This window comes from Schistocerca serialis, chromosome 4 (genome assembly GCF_023864345.2).
Source record: "Schistocerca serialis cubense isolate TAMUIC-IGC-003099 chromosome 4, iqSchSeri2.2, whole genome shotgun sequence".
Classification (NCBI taxonomy): domain Eukaryota; kingdom Metazoa; phylum Arthropoda; class Insecta; order Orthoptera; family Acrididae; genus Schistocerca; species Schistocerca serialis.
In genome coordinates, this window is record NC_064641.1 from 832,436,000 (window position 1) to 832,455,587 (window position 19,588).

The following is a 19,588-nucleotide window of genomic DNA, read 5'->3' on the forward strand; positions in this document are numbered from 1 at the left end:
CCTAACTACTGTAGGTGTATCGTCATTCCTTCGAACTAAATTGTGTCTCATATTACAATGGACCAACTTTGTTTCGATTTGGAGGTGCAGCCTAAAGCTTTTCTCTCCCCTTGAATTTCAAGTCTCAAATTTCAGGTGCGCCTTAGATTCGAGAAAATACGGTAAATGAATAATTCCTTCTAGTCAAATGGAGAGTAAATCTGTAATAGTACAAGTAAAAAGCATGAAAACTAATGAATATCAACCAACAGGATAGTGAAATAAAGTGAGGGAAATAATTATGGCAGCAGGTTTGTGGCTTGCAATTGAGTGCCCCCAAAGCTTAGTATTTGGCAAGAGACATCCCTCCCACAACCGCCCAACCCTGAACAGTTACAGTCAAAGTGTTAAAAGATAAGAAAAACCCATTCCCTCAGAGGGAGCGTAAAAACATGTTCGCTTGTTCTTCCATTATTTGCTAGCTTCAAGGATAAGAAAAATTTAACGCCTTTACTCTATGGAAGTACTATATGAAGGGGTCCCTCTTAGAAAGCAAAATAGGATGTGGCAGAAAAAAGGGCTAACCACATAAAAAATAATTAAAAACAAAGTAAAAGAGTGTACCCAAGTGTCTGGCTGAGGAGGTACTGTCAGACACCTTCCCCTCCCTGTGCCCACAGTGCGGCATCAAACACCAAAACTATCCTGAACATGCCTGACAGCAGTTTAAAATGTTAGATTTGAGAATAAAACCCACTCCCTCGGATTAAATGAAGAACCATTTCAACTGTCCATATGTCATCCACCAACATTAGAGACAAAGAACCTGGAAAATCATGCTTGGTGTGTAAAAATAGAAGGAAAGATGTGGCCTATTGTCTGTGAGGCTCCATAACCACACACCATGTGGGTGGCTTATTATAGAAGACTAGCTTAGCACCCATTGCTTCGCTTGCATAGACTTTACAGTCTGTAGAGATTTTATTGTTTTTATTTAATCGAATTTTTGTTGTTCATAAATTGCAACAGCTTCTAAGCTTCCATGCTAGTTAAGGCCATATAAGCATGGGCTTTTCTGAATGTACTTCTGACCAAAAAGCGATTCTGGTAGTTGAAGTCTAAAATTTTTGTTAATCATGCCTTTTGAATTCTCGTGGCGATAGCTCCATAGCAACTTTCATCCCCTGACAAATATTTCTTTATACCTTACAGAGCCCCCCCCATGAACCATGGACCTTGCCGTTGGTGGGGAGGCTTGCGTGCCTCAGCGATACAGATAGCCGTACCGTAGGTGCAACCACAACGGAGGGGTATCTGTTGAGGGGCCAGACAAACGTGTGGTTCCTGAAGAGGGGCAGCAGCCTTTTCAGTAGTTGCAAGGGCAACAGTCTGGATGATTGACTGATCTGGCCTTGTAACAATAACCAAAACGGCCTTGCTGTGCTGGTACTGCGAACGGCTGAAAGCAAGGGGAAACTACAGCCGTAATTTTTCCCGAGGGCATGCAGCTTTACTGTATGATTACATGATGATGGCGTCCTCTTGGGTAAAATATTCCGGAGGTAAAATAGTCCCCCATTCGGATCTCCGGGCGGGGACTACTCAAGAGGATGTCGTTATCAGGAAAAAGAAAACTGGCGTTCTACGGATCGGAGCGTGGAATGTCAGATCCCTTAATCGGGCAGGTAGGTTAGAAAATTTAAAAAGGGAAATGGATAGGTTGAAGTTAGATATAGTGGGAATTAGTGAAGTTCGGTGGCAGGAGGAACAAGACTTCTGGTCAGGTGACTACAGGGTTATAAACACAAAATCAAATAGGGGTAATGCAGGAGTAGGTTTAATAATGAATAGGAAAATAGGAATGCGGGTAAGCTACTACAAACAGCATAGTGAACGCATTATTGTGGCCAAGATAGATACGAAGCCCACTCCTACTACAGTAGTACAAGTTTATATGCCAACTAGCTCTGCAGATGACGAAGAAATTGAAGAAATGTATGATGAAATAAAAGAAATTATTCAGATTGTGAAGGGAGACGAAAATTTAATAGTCATGGGTGACTGGAATTCGAGTGTAGGAAATGGGAGAGAAGGAAACATAGTAGGTGAATATGGGTTGGGGGACAGAAATGAAAGAGGAAGCCGCCTGGTCGAATTTTGCAAGAGCACAACATAATCATAACTAACACTTGGTTTAAGAATCATGAAAGAAGGTTGTATACATGGGAGAACCCTGGAGATACTAAAAGGTATCAGATAGATTATATAATGGTAAGACAGAGATTTAGGAACCAGGTTTTAAATTGTAAGACATTTCCAGGGGCAGATGTGGACTCTGACCACAATCTATTGGTTATGACCTGTAGATTAAAACTGAAGAAACTGCAAAAAGGTGGGAATTTAAGGAGATGGGACCTGGATAAACTAAAAGAACCAGAGGTTGTACAGAGATTCAGGGAGAGCATAAGGGAGCAACTGACAGGGATGGGGGAAATAAATACAGTAGAAGAAGAATGGGTAGCTTTGAGGGATGAAGTAGTGAAGGCAGCAGAGGATCAAGTAGGTAAAAAGACGAGGGCTAGTAGAAATCCTTGGGTAACAGAAGAAATATTGAATTTACTTGATGAAAGGAGAAATATAAAAATGCAGTAAGTGAAACAGGCAAAAAGGAATACAAACGTCTCAAAAATGAGATCGACAGGAAGTGCAAAATGGCTAAGCAGGGATGGGTAGAGGACAAATGTAAGGATGTAGAGGCCTATCTCACTAGGGGTAAGATAGATACCGCCTATAGGAAAATTAAAGAGACCTTTGGAGATAAGAGAACGACTTGTATGAATATCAAGAGCTCAGATGGAAACCCAGTTATAAGCAAAGAAGGGAAAGCAGAAAGGTGGAAGGAGTATATAGAGGGTCTATACAAGGGCGATGTACTTGAGGACAATATTATGGAAATGGAAGAGGATGTAGATGAAGATGAAATGGGAGATATGATACTGCGTGAAGAGTTTGACAGAGCACTGAAAGACCTGAGTCGAAACAAGGCCCCCGGAGTAGACAATATTCCATATGAACTACTGACGGCCGTGGGAGAGCCAGTCCTGACAAAGCTCTACCATCTGGTGAGCAAGATGTATGAAACAGGCGAAATACCCTCAGACTTCAAGAAGAATATAATAATTCCAATCCCAAAGAAAGCAGGTGTTGACAGATGTGAAAATTACCGAACTATCAGCTTAATAAGTCACAGCTGCAAAATACTAACACGAATTCTTTACAGACGAATGGAAAAACTAGTAGAAGCCAACCTCGGGGAAGATCAGTTTGGATTCCGCAGAAACACAGGAACACGTGAGGCAATACTGACCTTACGACTTATCTTAGAAGAAAGATTAAGGATAGGCAAACCTACGTTTCTAGCATTTGTAGACTTAGAGAAAGCTTTTGACAATATTGACTGGAATACTCTCTTTAAAATTCTAAAGGTGGCAGGGGTAAAATACAGGGAGCGAAAGGCTATTTACAATTTGTACAGAAACCAGATGGCAGCTATAAGAGTCGAGGGGCATGAAAGGGAAGCAGTGGTTGGGAAGGGAGTAAGACAGGGTTGTAGCCTCTCTCCGATGTTGTTCAATCTGTATATTGAGCAAGCAGTAAAGGAAACAAAAGAAAAATTCGGAGTAGGTATTAAAATTCATGGAGAAGAAATAAAAACTTTGAGGTTCGCCGATGACATTGTAATTCTGTCAGAGACAGCAAAGGACTTGGAAGAGCAGTTGAATGGAATGGACAGTGTCTTGAAAGGAGGATATAAGATGAACATCAACAAAAGCAAAACAAGGATAATGGAATGTAGTCTAATTAAGTCGGGTGATGCTGAGGGAATTAGATTAGGAAATGAGGCACTTAAAGTAGTAAAGGAGTTTTGCTATTTGGGGAGCAAAATAACTGATGATGGTCGAAGTAGAGAGGATATAAAATGTAGGCTGGCAATGGCAAGGAAAGCGTTTCTGAAGAAGAGAAATTTGTTAACATCCATTATTGATTTAAGTGTCAGGAAGTCATTTCTGAAAGTATTCGTATGGAGTGTAGCCATGTATGGAAGTGAAACATGGACGATAAATAGTTTGGACAAGAAGAGAATAGAAGCTTTCGAAATGTGGTGCTACAGAAGAATGCTGAAGATTAGATGGGTAGATCACATAACTAATGAGGAAGTATTGAATAGGATTGGGGAGAAGAGAAGTTTGTGGCACAACTTGACCAGAAGAAGGGATCGGTTGGTAGGACATGTTCTGAGGCATCAAGGGATCACCAATTTAGTATTGGAGGGCAGCGTGGAGGGTAAAAATCGTAGAGGGAGACCAAGAGATGAATACACTAAGCAGATTCAGAAGGATGTAGGTTGCAGTAGGTACTGGGAGATGAAAAAGCTTGCACAGGATAGAGTAGCATGGAGAGCTGCATCAAACCAGTCTCAGGACTGAAGACCACAACAACAACAACAACCTTACAGAGAAATGAAACATCAATTTTCATAAATATAGCTTTAAAATTCTTTTTAATGTAACAAAATATTTTCTTAAAAATTTTCATCACATATTGCACTCCCATAGCGGTTGAATTTCCAGAAACAATGAGGTTGAATTTCAAAAAATGCTGAAAAACAACTATGTTTATTTTCTGGCTAAGAAAACAAATATCAGTATTTGTAGTTCTAGCTTCAAAATTCCCTTAATAGTGACATACTTTCAAAAAGTCTTTCAACCCAAATTTCACCCCTTTAGGAGTGGAATTTTGGACAATCCCTTCTTAAGTGATGCCTACAACATAAGAACCACACCCTCTTCGAATTTCAAGTTTCTACCCTTAGCAGTTTGGGTTGGGTGATCATGAGTCAGTGAATCAACCTGACCCTATTTCATCCTCTTAGGGGTTGAAGAGTACTGACAGACCTAAGTCGAAACAAGACCCCAGGAGTAGACAACATTTCATTAGAATTACTGATAGCATCGAGAGACCCAGACATGACAAAATTCTTCCAACTGGTGAGCAAGTTGTGTCAGGCAGGTGAAATACTCTCAGACTTCAAGCAGAATATAACAACTCCAATCTCATTAAAAAAAACAGGTGTCGACAGCTGTGAAAATTACCAAAATATCAGTTTAATAAGTCATGGTTGCAAAATACTAACATGAAGTCTTTACAGACAAATGGAAAAACTGGTAGAAGCTGACCTCAGGGAAGATCAGTTTGGATTCTGTAGAAACATTGTAACACGCTAGGCAATACTGAACCTACGACTTATCTTAGAAGATAGGTTAAGGAAAGGCAAACCTACATTTCTAGCGTGTGTAGACTTAGAGGAAGATTTTGACAATATTGGGATACTCTTTTCCAAATTCTGTAGGTGGAGGGGTAAAATACAGGGGGCAAAAGGCTGTTTACAAACTGCATAGAAACCAGATGTCAGTTACAGGAGTCGAGGGGCATGAAAGGGAAGCAATGGCTGAGAAGGGGGCGAGACAGGGTTGTAGCCTGCCCTCAATGTTATTCAATCTGTATATTGAGCAAGCAGTAAAGGAAACGAAAGAAAAATTTGGAGCTGGAATTAAAATCCATAGAGAAGAAATAAAAACTCTGAGGTTTGTCAAGTTTCTTGAAAGGAGGATATAAGATGAACATCAACAAAAGCAAAACAAGGATAATGGAATACAGTCTAATTAAATCAGGTGATGCTGAGGGAATTAGGTTAGGAAATGAGCCACTTAAAGTAGTAAATGAGTTTTGCTGTTTGGGGAGTAAAATAACTGATGACGGTCGAGGTAGAGAGGATATAAAATGTAGACTGGCAATGGCAAGGAAAGCGTTTCTGATGAAGATAAATTTGTTAACATTGAAAAGATTTAAGTGTCAAGAAGTCTTTTCTAAAAGTATTTGTATGGAGTGTAGCCACGTATGGAAGTGAAACATGGACGATAAAACAGTTTAGATAAGAAGAGAATAGAAGCTTTCGAAATGTGGTGCTACAGGAGAATGCTGAAGATCAGATGGGTAGATCAAGTAACTAATGAGGTGGTACTGAACAGAATTGAGGAGAAGAGGAATTTGTGGCACAAGCTGACTAGAAGAAGGGAACGGTTAGGAGGACACATTCTGAGGCATCAAGGGATGAGCAATTTACTACTGGAGGAAAGCGTGGAGCATAAGAACTATAGAAGGAGACCAAGAGATGAACACACTAAGCAGATTTGGAAGGATGTAGGTTGCAGTAGTTATTTGGAGATGAAGAGGCTTGCACAGGATAGAGAAGCATGGAGAGCTGCGCCAAACCAGTCTTTGGACTGAAGACCACGATGATAACGACAACAACGGCTGAATTTCCAAAAAAGAAGCGAAACATGAATTTTTTAATCTCTAACTGAGAAGCCAAACATCAATTTTCAAAGATTTAGCTTTAAAAATGCTTTTGCAATGAAATATTTTCATAGAATTTTTCACCCCATAAGGGGTTGAAATTCCAAAAACAGTTACATTTGTACATTTTATTTCTAGCAGAGAAGGCAAACACAAATGTTCATTGCTTTACCGAAGTGAAATATGCAAAATATAAATTTCTGATTTGACTTCTCCTTAGTCCTTTTGTTTTCAGCTGTTTTTCTTACAAGATTCTCAGTGTATCGCCTCTTATTCCATTAAAAACAATACCAAATAGTTTCGTTTTGTCTAGGATATTCTATCACGTTCTTACTGTCATTTACTTGAAACTCTCACATTTTCCTCAGTATGAGGGGTTGTCACAAACTTTTGTTTGTTCGCAGTATGTGTCTATAGATCTGGCACAGACTGAAATCCCTGTGCCACAGTAAGATAGCATGCCACAAGAAGAGGCAAAATAAAATGGTGCAGACGACTGATAAAGGGTGTACTTTCCGGTAATTTGTTTTGTGCAGTTGATAATGAATAAGGCTGCAACAATCTATTTTGAGTTGGAGGAAGTGTATAGCCACAATGTATCATCATACGACACAGTGGTTAGGTGATGTAGATGCCTCCAGTGTGGTCAAAAGGTCTAGATGACAAACAACTAAGTTGCAGACAACCTCTCTGTGAAGAAACAGAATCACAAGAGAAGTGGGGACCTCGTGCATGAAGTGAAAGTGAAAAATCAGTCACAGATCTATTTCAAACACCTGGCATGACTATTTGAATAAGACACATATCACCATCCAATTGATTCTGCAATAGCTCACATCCATTCAATAGTATGCAGAATGGAAGCAGCAATGGAAAATTTAAGTTGTTCCAGGCCAATCCAAATGACTTCTTCAGCTATTTAATCATCATGGGTGAGCGATGGGCGTATAATTATAACCCCAAGAAAATGGAGCAAATGGCAAAGTACATGAGGATTTATCACTGCCAAGAAAAAATGAAGACCAACCCATCAAAGAACATAGTGATGTCTAGTATAGTTTGGGATTACCATGGTGTGGTGCTAAGAGATTATGTTTGTTAAGGGGCAAATGGTTACAGGAGCATAAAGCCGTAATCTCCTGATGAATTTACAGGAGACTGTCTAGACAAAGGCATGCATGAAGCTGTACAAGGGCGTGTTTTTGCTCCACAATGCTCCAGCTTAATCTGCACTGCTGCTTCTCTGGGATACAAAATTTTGCCTTACCCCTGTATTCTCTGATATGGCACCCAGTGACTTCTTCCACTTTCTTCAAATGATTAAACCATCACATAATGGGCATTTCCTGAATGACAATCACGCGATTTCCGAAAATTAAATGTTTACCGAACAACCAAACTGCAGACTTGTACAACTGAGGTCTCCACCACACTGGTAAGAATGTGTCACACTGAAGGGTGAATATGTGAAGAAGGACTAATGGTATCACCAAATTGACTGGCTGAAGCTTTGTTTTCTTTCCTTGGTTTCTTTGGGATGACAACTGAAATTTTATAACTACCCCTCACACTTCTTGTTCTAATTGAGACTTTTTTCTCTTTTGCTTTCTCCATGATTGTGACTTCTTTTACTTGCTTCATAATTATCTGTGGTAAATTGTTGTGTTTTGTCTATGTCTTCATAAATTTAATTTTCTAGGTTTCCAACTTGTTGCTTAGTTAAATCTGGTGGATATCACCATTTTCAAATAAATTTATATAATAAACATTTTTTACTTTATGCTCTATGAGTTTCCCCCTAGCTTCTTACGTATTTTTCCTCTGCACCTTATTAATATATGAACACTCCAAATTTTCTGAATGCCTTAGGATTTTTGATATCTCTACAATCCATGTTGTCTCTTAAAGTAAATGTAATTTCAGTTTTAGCAGAATTTAGTTGTTCTCAAATCCACTTTCTATTAATTTCTTCTGGAAGAATGTGCCAAGGACAAATATGTAATCATTCCCAGAAATATCTATTAATTTATAACTACTGATATCAATATAATAGAAGGAAACATTCCACGTGGGAAAAATTATATATAAAAACAAAGATGAGGTGACTTACCGAACGAAAGCGCTGGCAGGTCGACAGACACACAAACAAACACAAACACACACACACACACACACAAAATTCAAGCTTTCGCAACAAACTGTTGCCTCATCAGGAAAGAGGGAAGGAGAGGGGAAGACGAAAGGAAGTAGGTTTTAAGGGAGAGGGTAAGGAGTCATTCCAATCCCGGGAGCGGAAAGACATGTCTGCTTGTGTCTGTATGTGTGGATGGATATGTGCGTGTGTGCGAGTGTATACCTGTCCTTTTTCCCCCCCTAAGGTAAGTCTTCCTCTATTTCACTCCAGTAGGGGTGGAATTTCGAACAATCCTTTCCTGAATGATGCCTACAGAGTAAGATCCACACACTCACAGGCCCTTCACAGATTGGGCTGGGTGATGAGAAGTCAGTGAATCAGTCTAGCCCCATTTTTCACAAACAATGAACCACTTATTTTTCATTTCTAACCAAGATGCAGAATCCAATTTTTCATACATTTAGCTTTAAAAATGCTTATACATTGGAATATTTTCACAAAACATTTCATAGGTAATTTTTATAACTATTTTTTCTAAAAGAGATGCCAAATGCAAATTTTCATGGATTTACCTTAAAAAATGTTGGCATAATTAAATATCTCCAGAAAAAACTTTCATCTTCTATTTCACCCCATGGGGAAGGGGATTTCCAGAAACAGCAAAACATATATTTTTAATTTCCTACCAAGAAGCCTAATTCAAATTTTCATAGATTTAGAACCGCTTTTATAAGGAAATTTTTTCATAAAATATCTCATGCCGTTAGGGATGGAATTTCAAAAAATCTCATCGTAAGTGTCGCCTGCAATATAAGATCAACACACATTGCACATTTTAAGTTTCTATCCTTAGTGGTCTGGGCTGGGCGATGTTAAGTCAGTGAGCGAGTCAGTCAGTTGGGACACTGGCTTTTGTACACTCATGCTCATAAATTAAGGATAATATTGATACATGGTGAAACAACGCTGTGGTGGGCGATTTGCAGGTTTAAATCACCTCTGCGTATGACCATGCCGTGCATTTGACCTGCGATCGTAGCACGGTGACACAGGCAGCAGTCCACATACGCAGAGGTGTGTTAGTGTATGTCAGAGTACGGTGCAGCGAGTAAGTGTGCAGATGTTTTCAGATGTGCTAATGGTGGCTGTGTGTTGAAAATGGCTCAAAGGACACATATTGATGATGTTATGAGGGTAGAATACTAGGGCGACTGGAGGCTGGTCAAACAAAGCAGGTCATAGCACGGGCTCTCCGTGTGCCACAAAGTGTGATATCAAGATTATGCCAACGATTCCAGCAGACAGGAAACGTGTCCAGGTGCTACAGTATGGGACGTCTACAGTGTACAACACCAAAAGAAGACCAATATCTCACCATCAGTGTCTGCAGACAGCCACAGAGTATTGCAGGTAGCCTTGCTAGGGACCCACAGCCACTGGAACAGTTTTCTCCAGACACACAGTCTACAGACGACTGTACAGACATGGTTTATTTGCCCAGATAACTGCAAGGTGCATTCCACTGATCCCTGGTCACAGGAGAGCCCTTAAAGCCTGGTGTCAAGAACACAGTACATGGTCATTGTAACAATGGTCCCAGGTTATGTTCACGGACAAGTCCAAGTATAGTCTGAACAGTGATTCTCGTAAGCTTTTCATCTGGTGTGAACCAGATACCAATCCCTTAATGTCTTGGAAAAGGACCCGTATGAAGATCGTGGTTTGATGGTGTGGGGTGGGATTATGATTGGTGCACGTACACCCCTGCATGTCTTTGACAGAGGAACCATAACAGGTCAGGTTTATCGGGACGTCATTTTGCACCAATATGTCTGCCTTTTCAGGGGTGCACTGGGTCCCACCTTCCTCCTGATGGATGATAACACACAGCCCCACCAAGCTGTCATCGTGGAGGAGTACCTTGAAACAGAAGATATCAGACAAATGGAGTGGCTTGCCTGTTCTCCTGACCTAAACCCCATTGAGCACGTCTGGGATGCTCTCGGTTGATGTATCGCTGCACGTCTTAACCCCTACGACAATTCAGGAGCTCCGACAGGCACTGGTACAAGAATGGGAGGCTATACCCAGCAGCTGCTCGACCACCTGATCCAGAGTATGCCAACCCGTTGTGTGGCCTGTGTATGTGTGCTTGGTGATCATATCCCATATTGATCTCGGAGTACATGTGCATGAAACTGGCGTTTTGTAGCACATGTGTTTCAGGACAGTTTTCTCAACTTATCAACCCGCACCACATTCTGGAATTATCCTTAATTTATGAGCATGAGTGTATATAGAGATTGTTGCAGCCCAAATATTTGCCCACCCATCCAGATTTAGGCTTCATTGTATCAATTAAGGTACATGGTGGAATGGTTTCTTCGTAAAAGTTAAAGGGGCAGTCAAATGGAAAAGAGCAGAAGGTAAGACAACTGTTTATGATCCCAAAAGTAATCACCATACCTATTAACAGATGTATCCCAGTGTAAGACACGATGATCAAAGCCTTCTTGGACAAAATCTTTGCGGTTGCCTATGGAACCATGATAGCACCCAGGCACGCACCTCCCCGTCCAAAGCAAAGTGACGGCCATGAATGTCTTTCTTTCGGGCTCCAAAAATATAGAAATTGAACGGAGAGAGATCTCGACTCTATGGAGGATGTGTAAGAGGGTTTGCCACATGTTACCAAGGTTGTTTCAATAATGCTGCAGAAGTTTCACTGGGAAGTCCTTTCTTACACATCCTCCATACAGTGCACATCCCTCACCATGTGATTTTTATATTTTTGGAGTCCTGAACGATTGATTAATTGAGAGTGTTTATGGGACCAAACAGTGAGGCCATCAGTCCCGCGATTCTGAAGTTACTCACAGAAAGAGGGTCCACTAAAAGTGGACAGATCCAGTCAGGGGAGTCAAATGATAAAATAACTAAGTTAAAACACACACACACAGTAAAAGGCTTAGAAGGTGAGACCAAATCTAAAAACTGGAAAAAACGAACGGTCTTTCCATGGGGGAGTGGTCATGGGGTCCCAGACCGATAAGACATGAAGAGAGATCCGACCACAACCACCCTGCCCCTGCTACATGAGTATAGCAAAACATTATATCTGGAAACAAAAACCACTTTCATGGAAGAAACTCAGGACCAGTTCAGACAGCCATGAATCGTCTGCTAATATTAGAATTAAGGAAACTGGAAGATTATACTTAGCACCATGGTCCAAACCAAGAGAACATGCCACCTATATATGGGATGCCATCAGTCTGGTTCCACAACCACATTGTGAGGGTGGTTCATTACTCAAGAGCCCTATATGACTAATGCGTTGACGGTATAAAACTGTGGACTCCTTCCAAGAGGAGTGGCAGATGTTATTCCACTTTTGCGCAAAGAGAGATTTGATGGAGATCTGCATATCCATAGCTAGAATCACGGAAGGGAATATGGGACAGCCATGTCAGTTTTTTATCAAACACAAAGCCCAAGAAAGGGAAAGTGCTACAACCTCGAGGAGCTGGTCGTTCACCTAAATAAAGTTGTGGGTCTCTGTGCACTGTGAGTCAATGAAAAAAATGCATAACCCATATTTTGGAGGGAGAAAACTGGAAGTGATGGGTGATGGCCCACACTCAAAGGTCCAACGCGTGGCGTCTTTGAGCCTGTACTCAACAGCTGCTAACAAGTGGGAGCTGCGCCAGTTGCAAAAATTGTCAACGTACAACGCCAAGGTTACCATAGGCACAACAGAAATTACAAGCCCATTGAAGGCTATGAGGAAGAGTGTGAAACTTAACACAGAACCCTTTGGGATACCGTTCTCCTGAATCCGAGGGGCACTGAGTGAAGTGCCAACTTGAACCCGGAAGAACCATTGAGATAAAAACTTGCAAATAAAAATCGGAAGGGGGCCACGAAAGTCCCAGTCATGAAGGGTAACTAAAATGTGATGGAGCCATGCAGTATCGTATGTAGGCCAAAGAAGACCGTGACAAGGTGCCAGTGATTAGTAAAAGCCTGCTGGATTGCTGTTTCCAATCTGAGTAATTGATCAGTTGATACTGGACGAAAGGCCCCGAGATTTGAATACCCAACTTCATCTGAAGGTAACCATCCTCTCGAGCAGGATAATTGGGCGTTTCCTGTCGAGGGACTTTGGTTCTTCCCAGACTTAAGAACGGGGATAACTATACTGTCACACCACTGCAACGTGAAAGCACCTGTGAGCAAAATGCGGTTGAAGACCCTGAGGAAGTGTCGCATCTGGGGAACATCAACATGTTGGATCATCTGGTTGTGGATGGAATCCGGGACTGAGGCCGTGTCATGTGAAGAGGTAAGAGCCTGCAAGAAGTCCTGTTCAGTGAAGGGTTCATTACAGGGTTCAGTGTGGTGCAGGCTGAAACAGAGGGTAGTCTATTCAACTCGGTGTTTCTGCTGGAGAAAGGTAGCAAGATAGGAAGAGGATGTGGGACAGAAGGCTATAGAGCTTGGACGAAACCTGTGATGAAGAGGCATACGTCCCTAGGGAGGAAACTAGTGCTCCCAGCATTCCTTTATACTCTGCTTAATAAGGTAATGAGCCTTAGCATGGAGATGCTTAAAAGCAAGGAGGTTAGTCTGAATTGCTGCAGTGCCAGTCAGCATTCCTAGACAGCGACTGCTTCATCCTTGGTCCACTGCGGTACCAGTCAACAAGGGGGTGGGGGACTTATGGATAGGGGACTGCAGTGCCAGCAGCATGAAGAATAGTGGCAGAGATGTCTTGCATGACCGCATCAATGCAAGTTGAGAGGGAGGTGCCAAAGTGCACAACAGACATATATAAAAGCCAACTGGCCCTGTGTAATACCCAATGTGGGAGCCTCTCTGCAGCAGGGGAACGATTAAAATCACCGGAAAGTGCTCTCTGTCACAAAGATCATCCTGAGATGACCAATGTAGGGAAGCCATGAGAGCAGGGGAGGAGATCGTCAGATCGATAGCAGTAAAGGTGCCTTAAGCGGCACTGAAGTGGGCAGGGGAAACATTATTGAGAAGACACAAATTGAAATATGTAATAAGTTGGTCAATTAGGAGACACCCACCTGTTGAGATGGCACTCTCCCATAGTAGGTGGTGGGCACTGGAAAAAAAAAGGAGGAAAAAGGGGGTGGGAATTGCTGTATTGAGGTACGAAGTTCAAATAATGAAGTGGCCTACCTGGAGGGAGCTAGACACTGCAAATGGTGATTGCCAGAGTCATCTGTGCTCTAACCATTACTGCTGCCAGGTTGGTATAGAGGGGGTTCCAGTCTCTAATTACACCAAGTAAACCAAAGTGCAGACCCCACAAGATGCTACCCTGGGGCCAGCATGGTTCCGACAGAGCACCCAATAACCACAAAATGTTAGAGTGTGGTTGTCACAGAAGTGCATTTCTTGAAGAGCAAGGCAGAATGCAGAACAAGAGGAAACAAAACATTGTATTTCTGGTAGATGATGATAGTAGCCGTTGCAATTCCACTGGATGAACGTGTGGCGAGAGTTCAGGTTAGACATGAAGAAGCCGAGAGGTGGTCATGTCACTTGGTCAGTTGTCACCGACAAGGATGGGGTGACATCCTTAAATAAGATGTCAGACTCAGGATGTGAGAGGGGGAGATGGCACCTCTGGGGGCACCAAGGGGGGCCGTGTCTTGGGACTTAAGTTCCTTCTTCTTCTGTTCTGGAGGTGGAGGAGGGCAGGGCACAGAGGGAGTACAGGCGTCTGCAAGATCCAGAACTGAAAGAGAGCAAGCAACCTTAGGGTGCACAAGTAGTGCTTCTCATGGTAGGAAGCTCTGGACTGACACACACCAGAGAGTGGGGGAGGGGGGGCTTCATCAGCTGGTGCTGAAGAAGGGGGGGGGGGCACTTCTTTGGCTGAGGAGGAGGAGGAGTGGCTCCTGGATGGGAGGTCGTGGGAACTGCATGGTGGGGGGGGGGGAGTGGGGGGGGGGAGAGGGGCGAGGAGGGGAGAGGGGGGCGAGGAGGGAGGGGAGAGAGGGAGGGGAGAGAGGGTGTGGAGAGAGGGAGGGGAGAGAGGGCTGGGGGGTAAGGAAGAGGTAGGAGGAGGAAAGGATGTAACTGAGGCAAAAGTTGAAGAAAGTGACACTGGAGGGAGTGTCTCATGTTTCTGGTGAGCCTCAGCATAAGAGAGGCGATCCAGGGACTTGTACTCTTGGATCATCTTTTTTCTCTTGTCAGCCGGGCAATCCGGTGAGTGAGGGGAGTGGCAGTCATGACAATTGACACACACAAGTGGCGGAACATATGGCTTCCCTCATGGAGTGGGTGTCCACAATCACCACACAGAGGGTCTGCCATACAGCGGGAAGACATATGCCCAAAATGGACGCAACACTGAAAGCACTTCATGGGTGATAGGATGTATGGCTTCACATCACATCTGTAGCACATAACCTTGACCTTCTCTGAGAGGGTGTCCCCCTCAAAAGCCAGAATGAAGGCGCCAGTATCGGTGCGGTCGTCTCTGCGAGCCCTCTGCACATGCCAAACGAAACGAAGCCACGTCACTCCAGCTTAGCCCGGAGTTCATCATCAATTTGCAGGATGAGGTCTCTATGTAAAATCACTCCCTGGACCACATTGGTGAGAGGTAATAGGCACTGGGACATTGCCAAGAAGATAACAAGCATGGAGAGCTGCAGATTGGGTGGCAGAGGAAGCTTTGATCAACAGGGAACCTGACTGCATCTTATTGAGAAACTCCACTTCACCAAACTTGTCCTCGATATTCTTCACAAAAAACAATGACTTTGTGGTGGTGAATGTGTCCCCATCCGTGCTATTACAGACAATGTAGCAGGGAAACTGTTTCATCCCAAGTCGGAGAGTTGGGCCCTCCTCCCATGGTGCAGCCAGGGAAGGGAAGGCTGCCGTGTCATACAAAGCAGCAATTAATGATCTTTCACCATTCGAAGAGATGACTGTTTGAGAACAGCTAGATTTTTTCAGTTTGATATGCTTCATGTGCTAAGCATCCGCCCTGATATCACCCACTACAATCAGGAGCTCTCCCCATGTATGTGACCCAGCAACAGCAAGGGTAACCTGGCAAAGCTCCGTTGCTGGGAGTTCTGATGCTCCAGGAAGAGAAGCAACCACTCATTCTCATACATGGGGAGGGAACAGCTCAGGTATCAGTAGTATGATCCTTGTGTTGTCAGAGGGCTCAGCCAAATGGGTACATAACAGCTCCACAACACGGACTGCCTACATGGGCTGGTGACCTAGCAGGGCGGAGGGGGGGCTACAATGGAAAAGAACTGAAACTTCTGCAGCATAACTGAAACAATCTTGGTAACATGTGGGAAACCCTTACACATCCTCAATACAGTCCAGATCTCTCCCCATGCAATTTGTATATTTTTAGAGCCCTGAAGAAAGACATTCAAGGCCATTGGTTTGATTCGGATGAAAATAAGCATACCTTGGTACAATCATGGATCCCTAGGCCGCCACAAACATTTTTTGATGAAGGCATTGACTGTCTCGTCTCACACTGGGTGATTAAGAGTTTTGGTGATTACTTCTGAAATGACAGTTTACTTACTTTTTGTTCCGTCTGTCTCATTTTCATTTGACTGCCCCTTATATCTTCACACCAAAAATCACTTGGTCCAACAAAAATATATAGTAAACTGCCATTTAGCATAATTTAATGCAGAATTCAGAATAATAACATACTGTATATTTATACTGAAATAAATAATCATGCTTAGTAATACTAATGACCTTAGCATAAAAATTAAAAGTTGGTAATATTAACAAGTTCTTATGCAGGAGTAAAAATAATCTTTTATTGCCATTTAATCGGTCACATTCTATGTTGGTACTGTGTTAATTTTTCAGCAGCTGGTTATCTAATCATTTACACCTTTCTAAAAACTAACCTGGGTATGCCCTGTATGCTCCTGGAGAATTGTCCAGGATAAAAACACTGGAGAGGTCACCACATATTGCAGAGAGATCCTTTGTATAGCTGCCCAAATCAGGTGTGCAATGCTGCCTGTAAAATCGTCGCTGTAGAATGCCACGATTATTATCTAATTTATCTGCCACTGCTGCTCCATATATTTCCATGCTGGCAGTGAATACAACCAACTCATACCACTGTGATACCTATTATGAAGGAAAACATTAAAATTTCTTTTAGATGCTTACACAACTCCACACTATATCTCTTCCAACATTCCTTGAAACTAAGTTATCATTTCAACTAACACACATCACACAGTACAATGACATAAGCACTTAAGTACACAATTTTATCAAGTCATAGAAGCACTTACAATATCCAGAAAGAAGTCCACATGTGGTCGCTTATGGACAAAAAATCGCACTGGATGTCTGTCTATTGTAACTTTAAGCACAAAATCTGGTGGAGTACCAGGTTTCACTGTTTGTCTAACCACACCATCATGGTGTGAATGAATCAATGTCTCATCAAGATCTAGTACTAGTACTTTACGTTTTACAATACCTGTAAACACAGAAATACATATTATATTTACAAAACATTTGCAGAAATTGTATTATTGTTATTGTGAGTTACTGACAACAAACACTGAAACCCCCCCCCCCCCCCCCCCGACATGTACTGAACAGTCTGAAGACTGCTGAGGCAGCTGGAGGAGGCAAGACAGAAGCGCAATTATCTGTTATGAAGGGGAATCTGCAATGAAGGCCACATTACCATTACTAATGCATATTACTGCTCCAATGCATCCACAGATTTAAAAAGCCACAATCTATCTTGTTATTATACTACACACTCTGGGAGGTGTATCAGACAGATCACAGTGAAATGAATTATGTTTACAGGTCTGCAACAGAATTGCATTTCCTCTAACTCCTAGCATAGTAACAACTCTGAGGCAGTGTCAATTTCACACAAGCAAATGTGTATACAACTTGTAACTATTAAACTATTTTTATTATTACTATTTAATGAATATTGTTCCGATTCATTTTTATTCACAGGGGCCTTTACTTCAAGTGATTAATTAAACTTTCAGTTATTTGATGAGTAACAGATCAACTCTAAGCACGATTTCCAAAGCACTTCAGTAAACTGAAATAAAATAAAGCCATTCATTTCAATGGTTAGTCAAGCAACGTGTTTATTGCATTAGGGCTACTGGTGTTATCCAGCAAATTTATACGAGGTGTGATTGGAAAGTTTTAAGAGTGGGCTTGTAATTGTACAATGGTGATGCTACTGTGATGCATCTCCTTCAAAATAGTTCCCTTCTTTCTGAATACACCGACTCCAGTGGTGTTTCCACTTTTGGAAACATTCCTGGAAATATTTTTCTTGAAGTGTGTTAAGGACGCTCTCTGTATTTGCCTGTATATCTTCAATCAAGTCAAACTGCTTCCCTTTCAGTGACAATTTCAGTTTAGGAAACAGGTAGACGCCTACAGGGGCCAAATTAGGGGAATATGATGGTTGTGGAAGCACAGGAATGTTGAATTTGGTCAAAAATTCAACTATGGAGAAGGCACGATGAGCCAGAGCATTGTCATGGTGTAGCACCCAACTCCTGTCTTTCCACAATGGAAGCCTTTTATTCCGCACCATTTCGAGCTCAAGGACACATTTGTAGTATTCCTGTCCTCCAGGTGCAAATTCATGATGCACAATACCGGTAGGGGGAGGGTGGGGGGAGGGGGGGGGAAATCGCCAACATTGTCTTCACCTTCGACCGACTGTGCCTCAATCCCCCCCCCTTTTTCTTTCCTTGGGTCGTGGTGAACCCGGAGTCTTCCACTGCGAAGACTGCAATTTGGTATCAGGATCATATCCATATACCCAAGATTTGCCACCTGTAATTACCCTATTTAACAAATCTGGGTCATTTTTAGTCCAATTAATCAGTACTTGGCACACTTCAAGTCGGTATTGTCTCTGGTCACTTGACAACACTTTTCCAATGAACTTTGCAGACACTTGGCGCACGTTCAGATCCTCAGTTAAAATTGACTCAACTTAAATGAAGCACATCAGCCATCACCCTAATTGTAAGTCTATGATCAGAGCGCACTAAGTCGAGAACTTTCACATTTTCGTTCATTTTTGAGGTGAAAGGACAACTGGACCGTGGTTCATCTTCAAATGATTCGTGGGCATTTTTAAATCTGTTGAACCAGACAAAAACATTTGACTGGCTCATAAAATTATCTCCAAAAGCTGTTTTTAATAGTTCATAAGTCTCAGAAGGTGATTTCCTGGTTTTAAAACAAAATTTCACACAAACTCGTTGCTCCATTTTTATGCCCATTTTCACGTAGGCAGAATCCAGCAACAAGCTCTAGCAGACCCGCACTCCACCAGCAGCCCCAACAAACTGAATAAAGGAAATGCATTTTCGTGTCAGAGGGCGTTCAAGGGTAAGGCAATGACTCATTCTCCACCCTCCATGTACCTGCCAGGCAAACCAGTAAGCAGTAGCGGATCCATTCTTAAAACTTCCAGTGAGATATTACTGTGTTGTATGCATATCAGTGTTTTCAATCAGCACTGCAAATACATGTGCTCAATGAAATATTGTTTATGAAAATGTGCTTCAGTAAATTTACCCTTCTTATTTTTTTGTTTATATATTTTTGTGTGCAAATTTAGGAGCGGATAATTTAACATAAATTCTGTGTCATGCTGTTTAATGCCTCACCAATGGTAGGGTAGTCCATAACCAGTCATAGTAATACTTAATTGTGAACAACAGTTACTGTATCAGAGGGAACAGAATCGAAAGTGTGTCGCTGCACTGCAGTATATTAAGTTTTCAACACACAAGTAATGGCAATGCCTAGTGAAATTTCAGTTTATAGCAGTTGCATGACATTAACACGAACACTCTTTGTTAAGAGAATAAAAAAGGCCATTTCTGGCTATATCTTTACAGCAGAGTTGCATTGTACTTTGGTTACAGAGCTTTTTTGTTACAAAGTGTGTGGGTTTAAATGTGTCCTACTCTGAAGATGACTATCACTAATAAAATC

At 42.0% G+C, this 19,588-nt stretch overlaps 1 protein-coding gene across 4 annotated transcripts in view; it reads right to left on the reverse strand.

Moving 5' to 3' along the window:
- LOC126473445 (CTD nuclear envelope phosphatase 1 homolog) overlaps positions 1–19,588 on the reverse strand; it is a 112,759-nt gene that overhangs the window by 24,851 nt on the left and 68,320 nt on the right. For all 4 annotated transcript variants that reach the window (XM_050100496.1, XM_050100495.1, XM_050100498.1 and 1 more), the window contains 2 exons: positions 16,876–17,066; positions 16,477–16,705 (listed from right to left, as the gene is read on the reverse strand). In XM_050100496.1, coding sequence (XP_049956453.1) covers positions 16,477–16,705; positions 16,876–17,066 — 420 coding nt within the window. The remainder of the gene's footprint in view (positions 1–16,476; positions 16,706–16,875; positions 17,067–19,588) is intronic.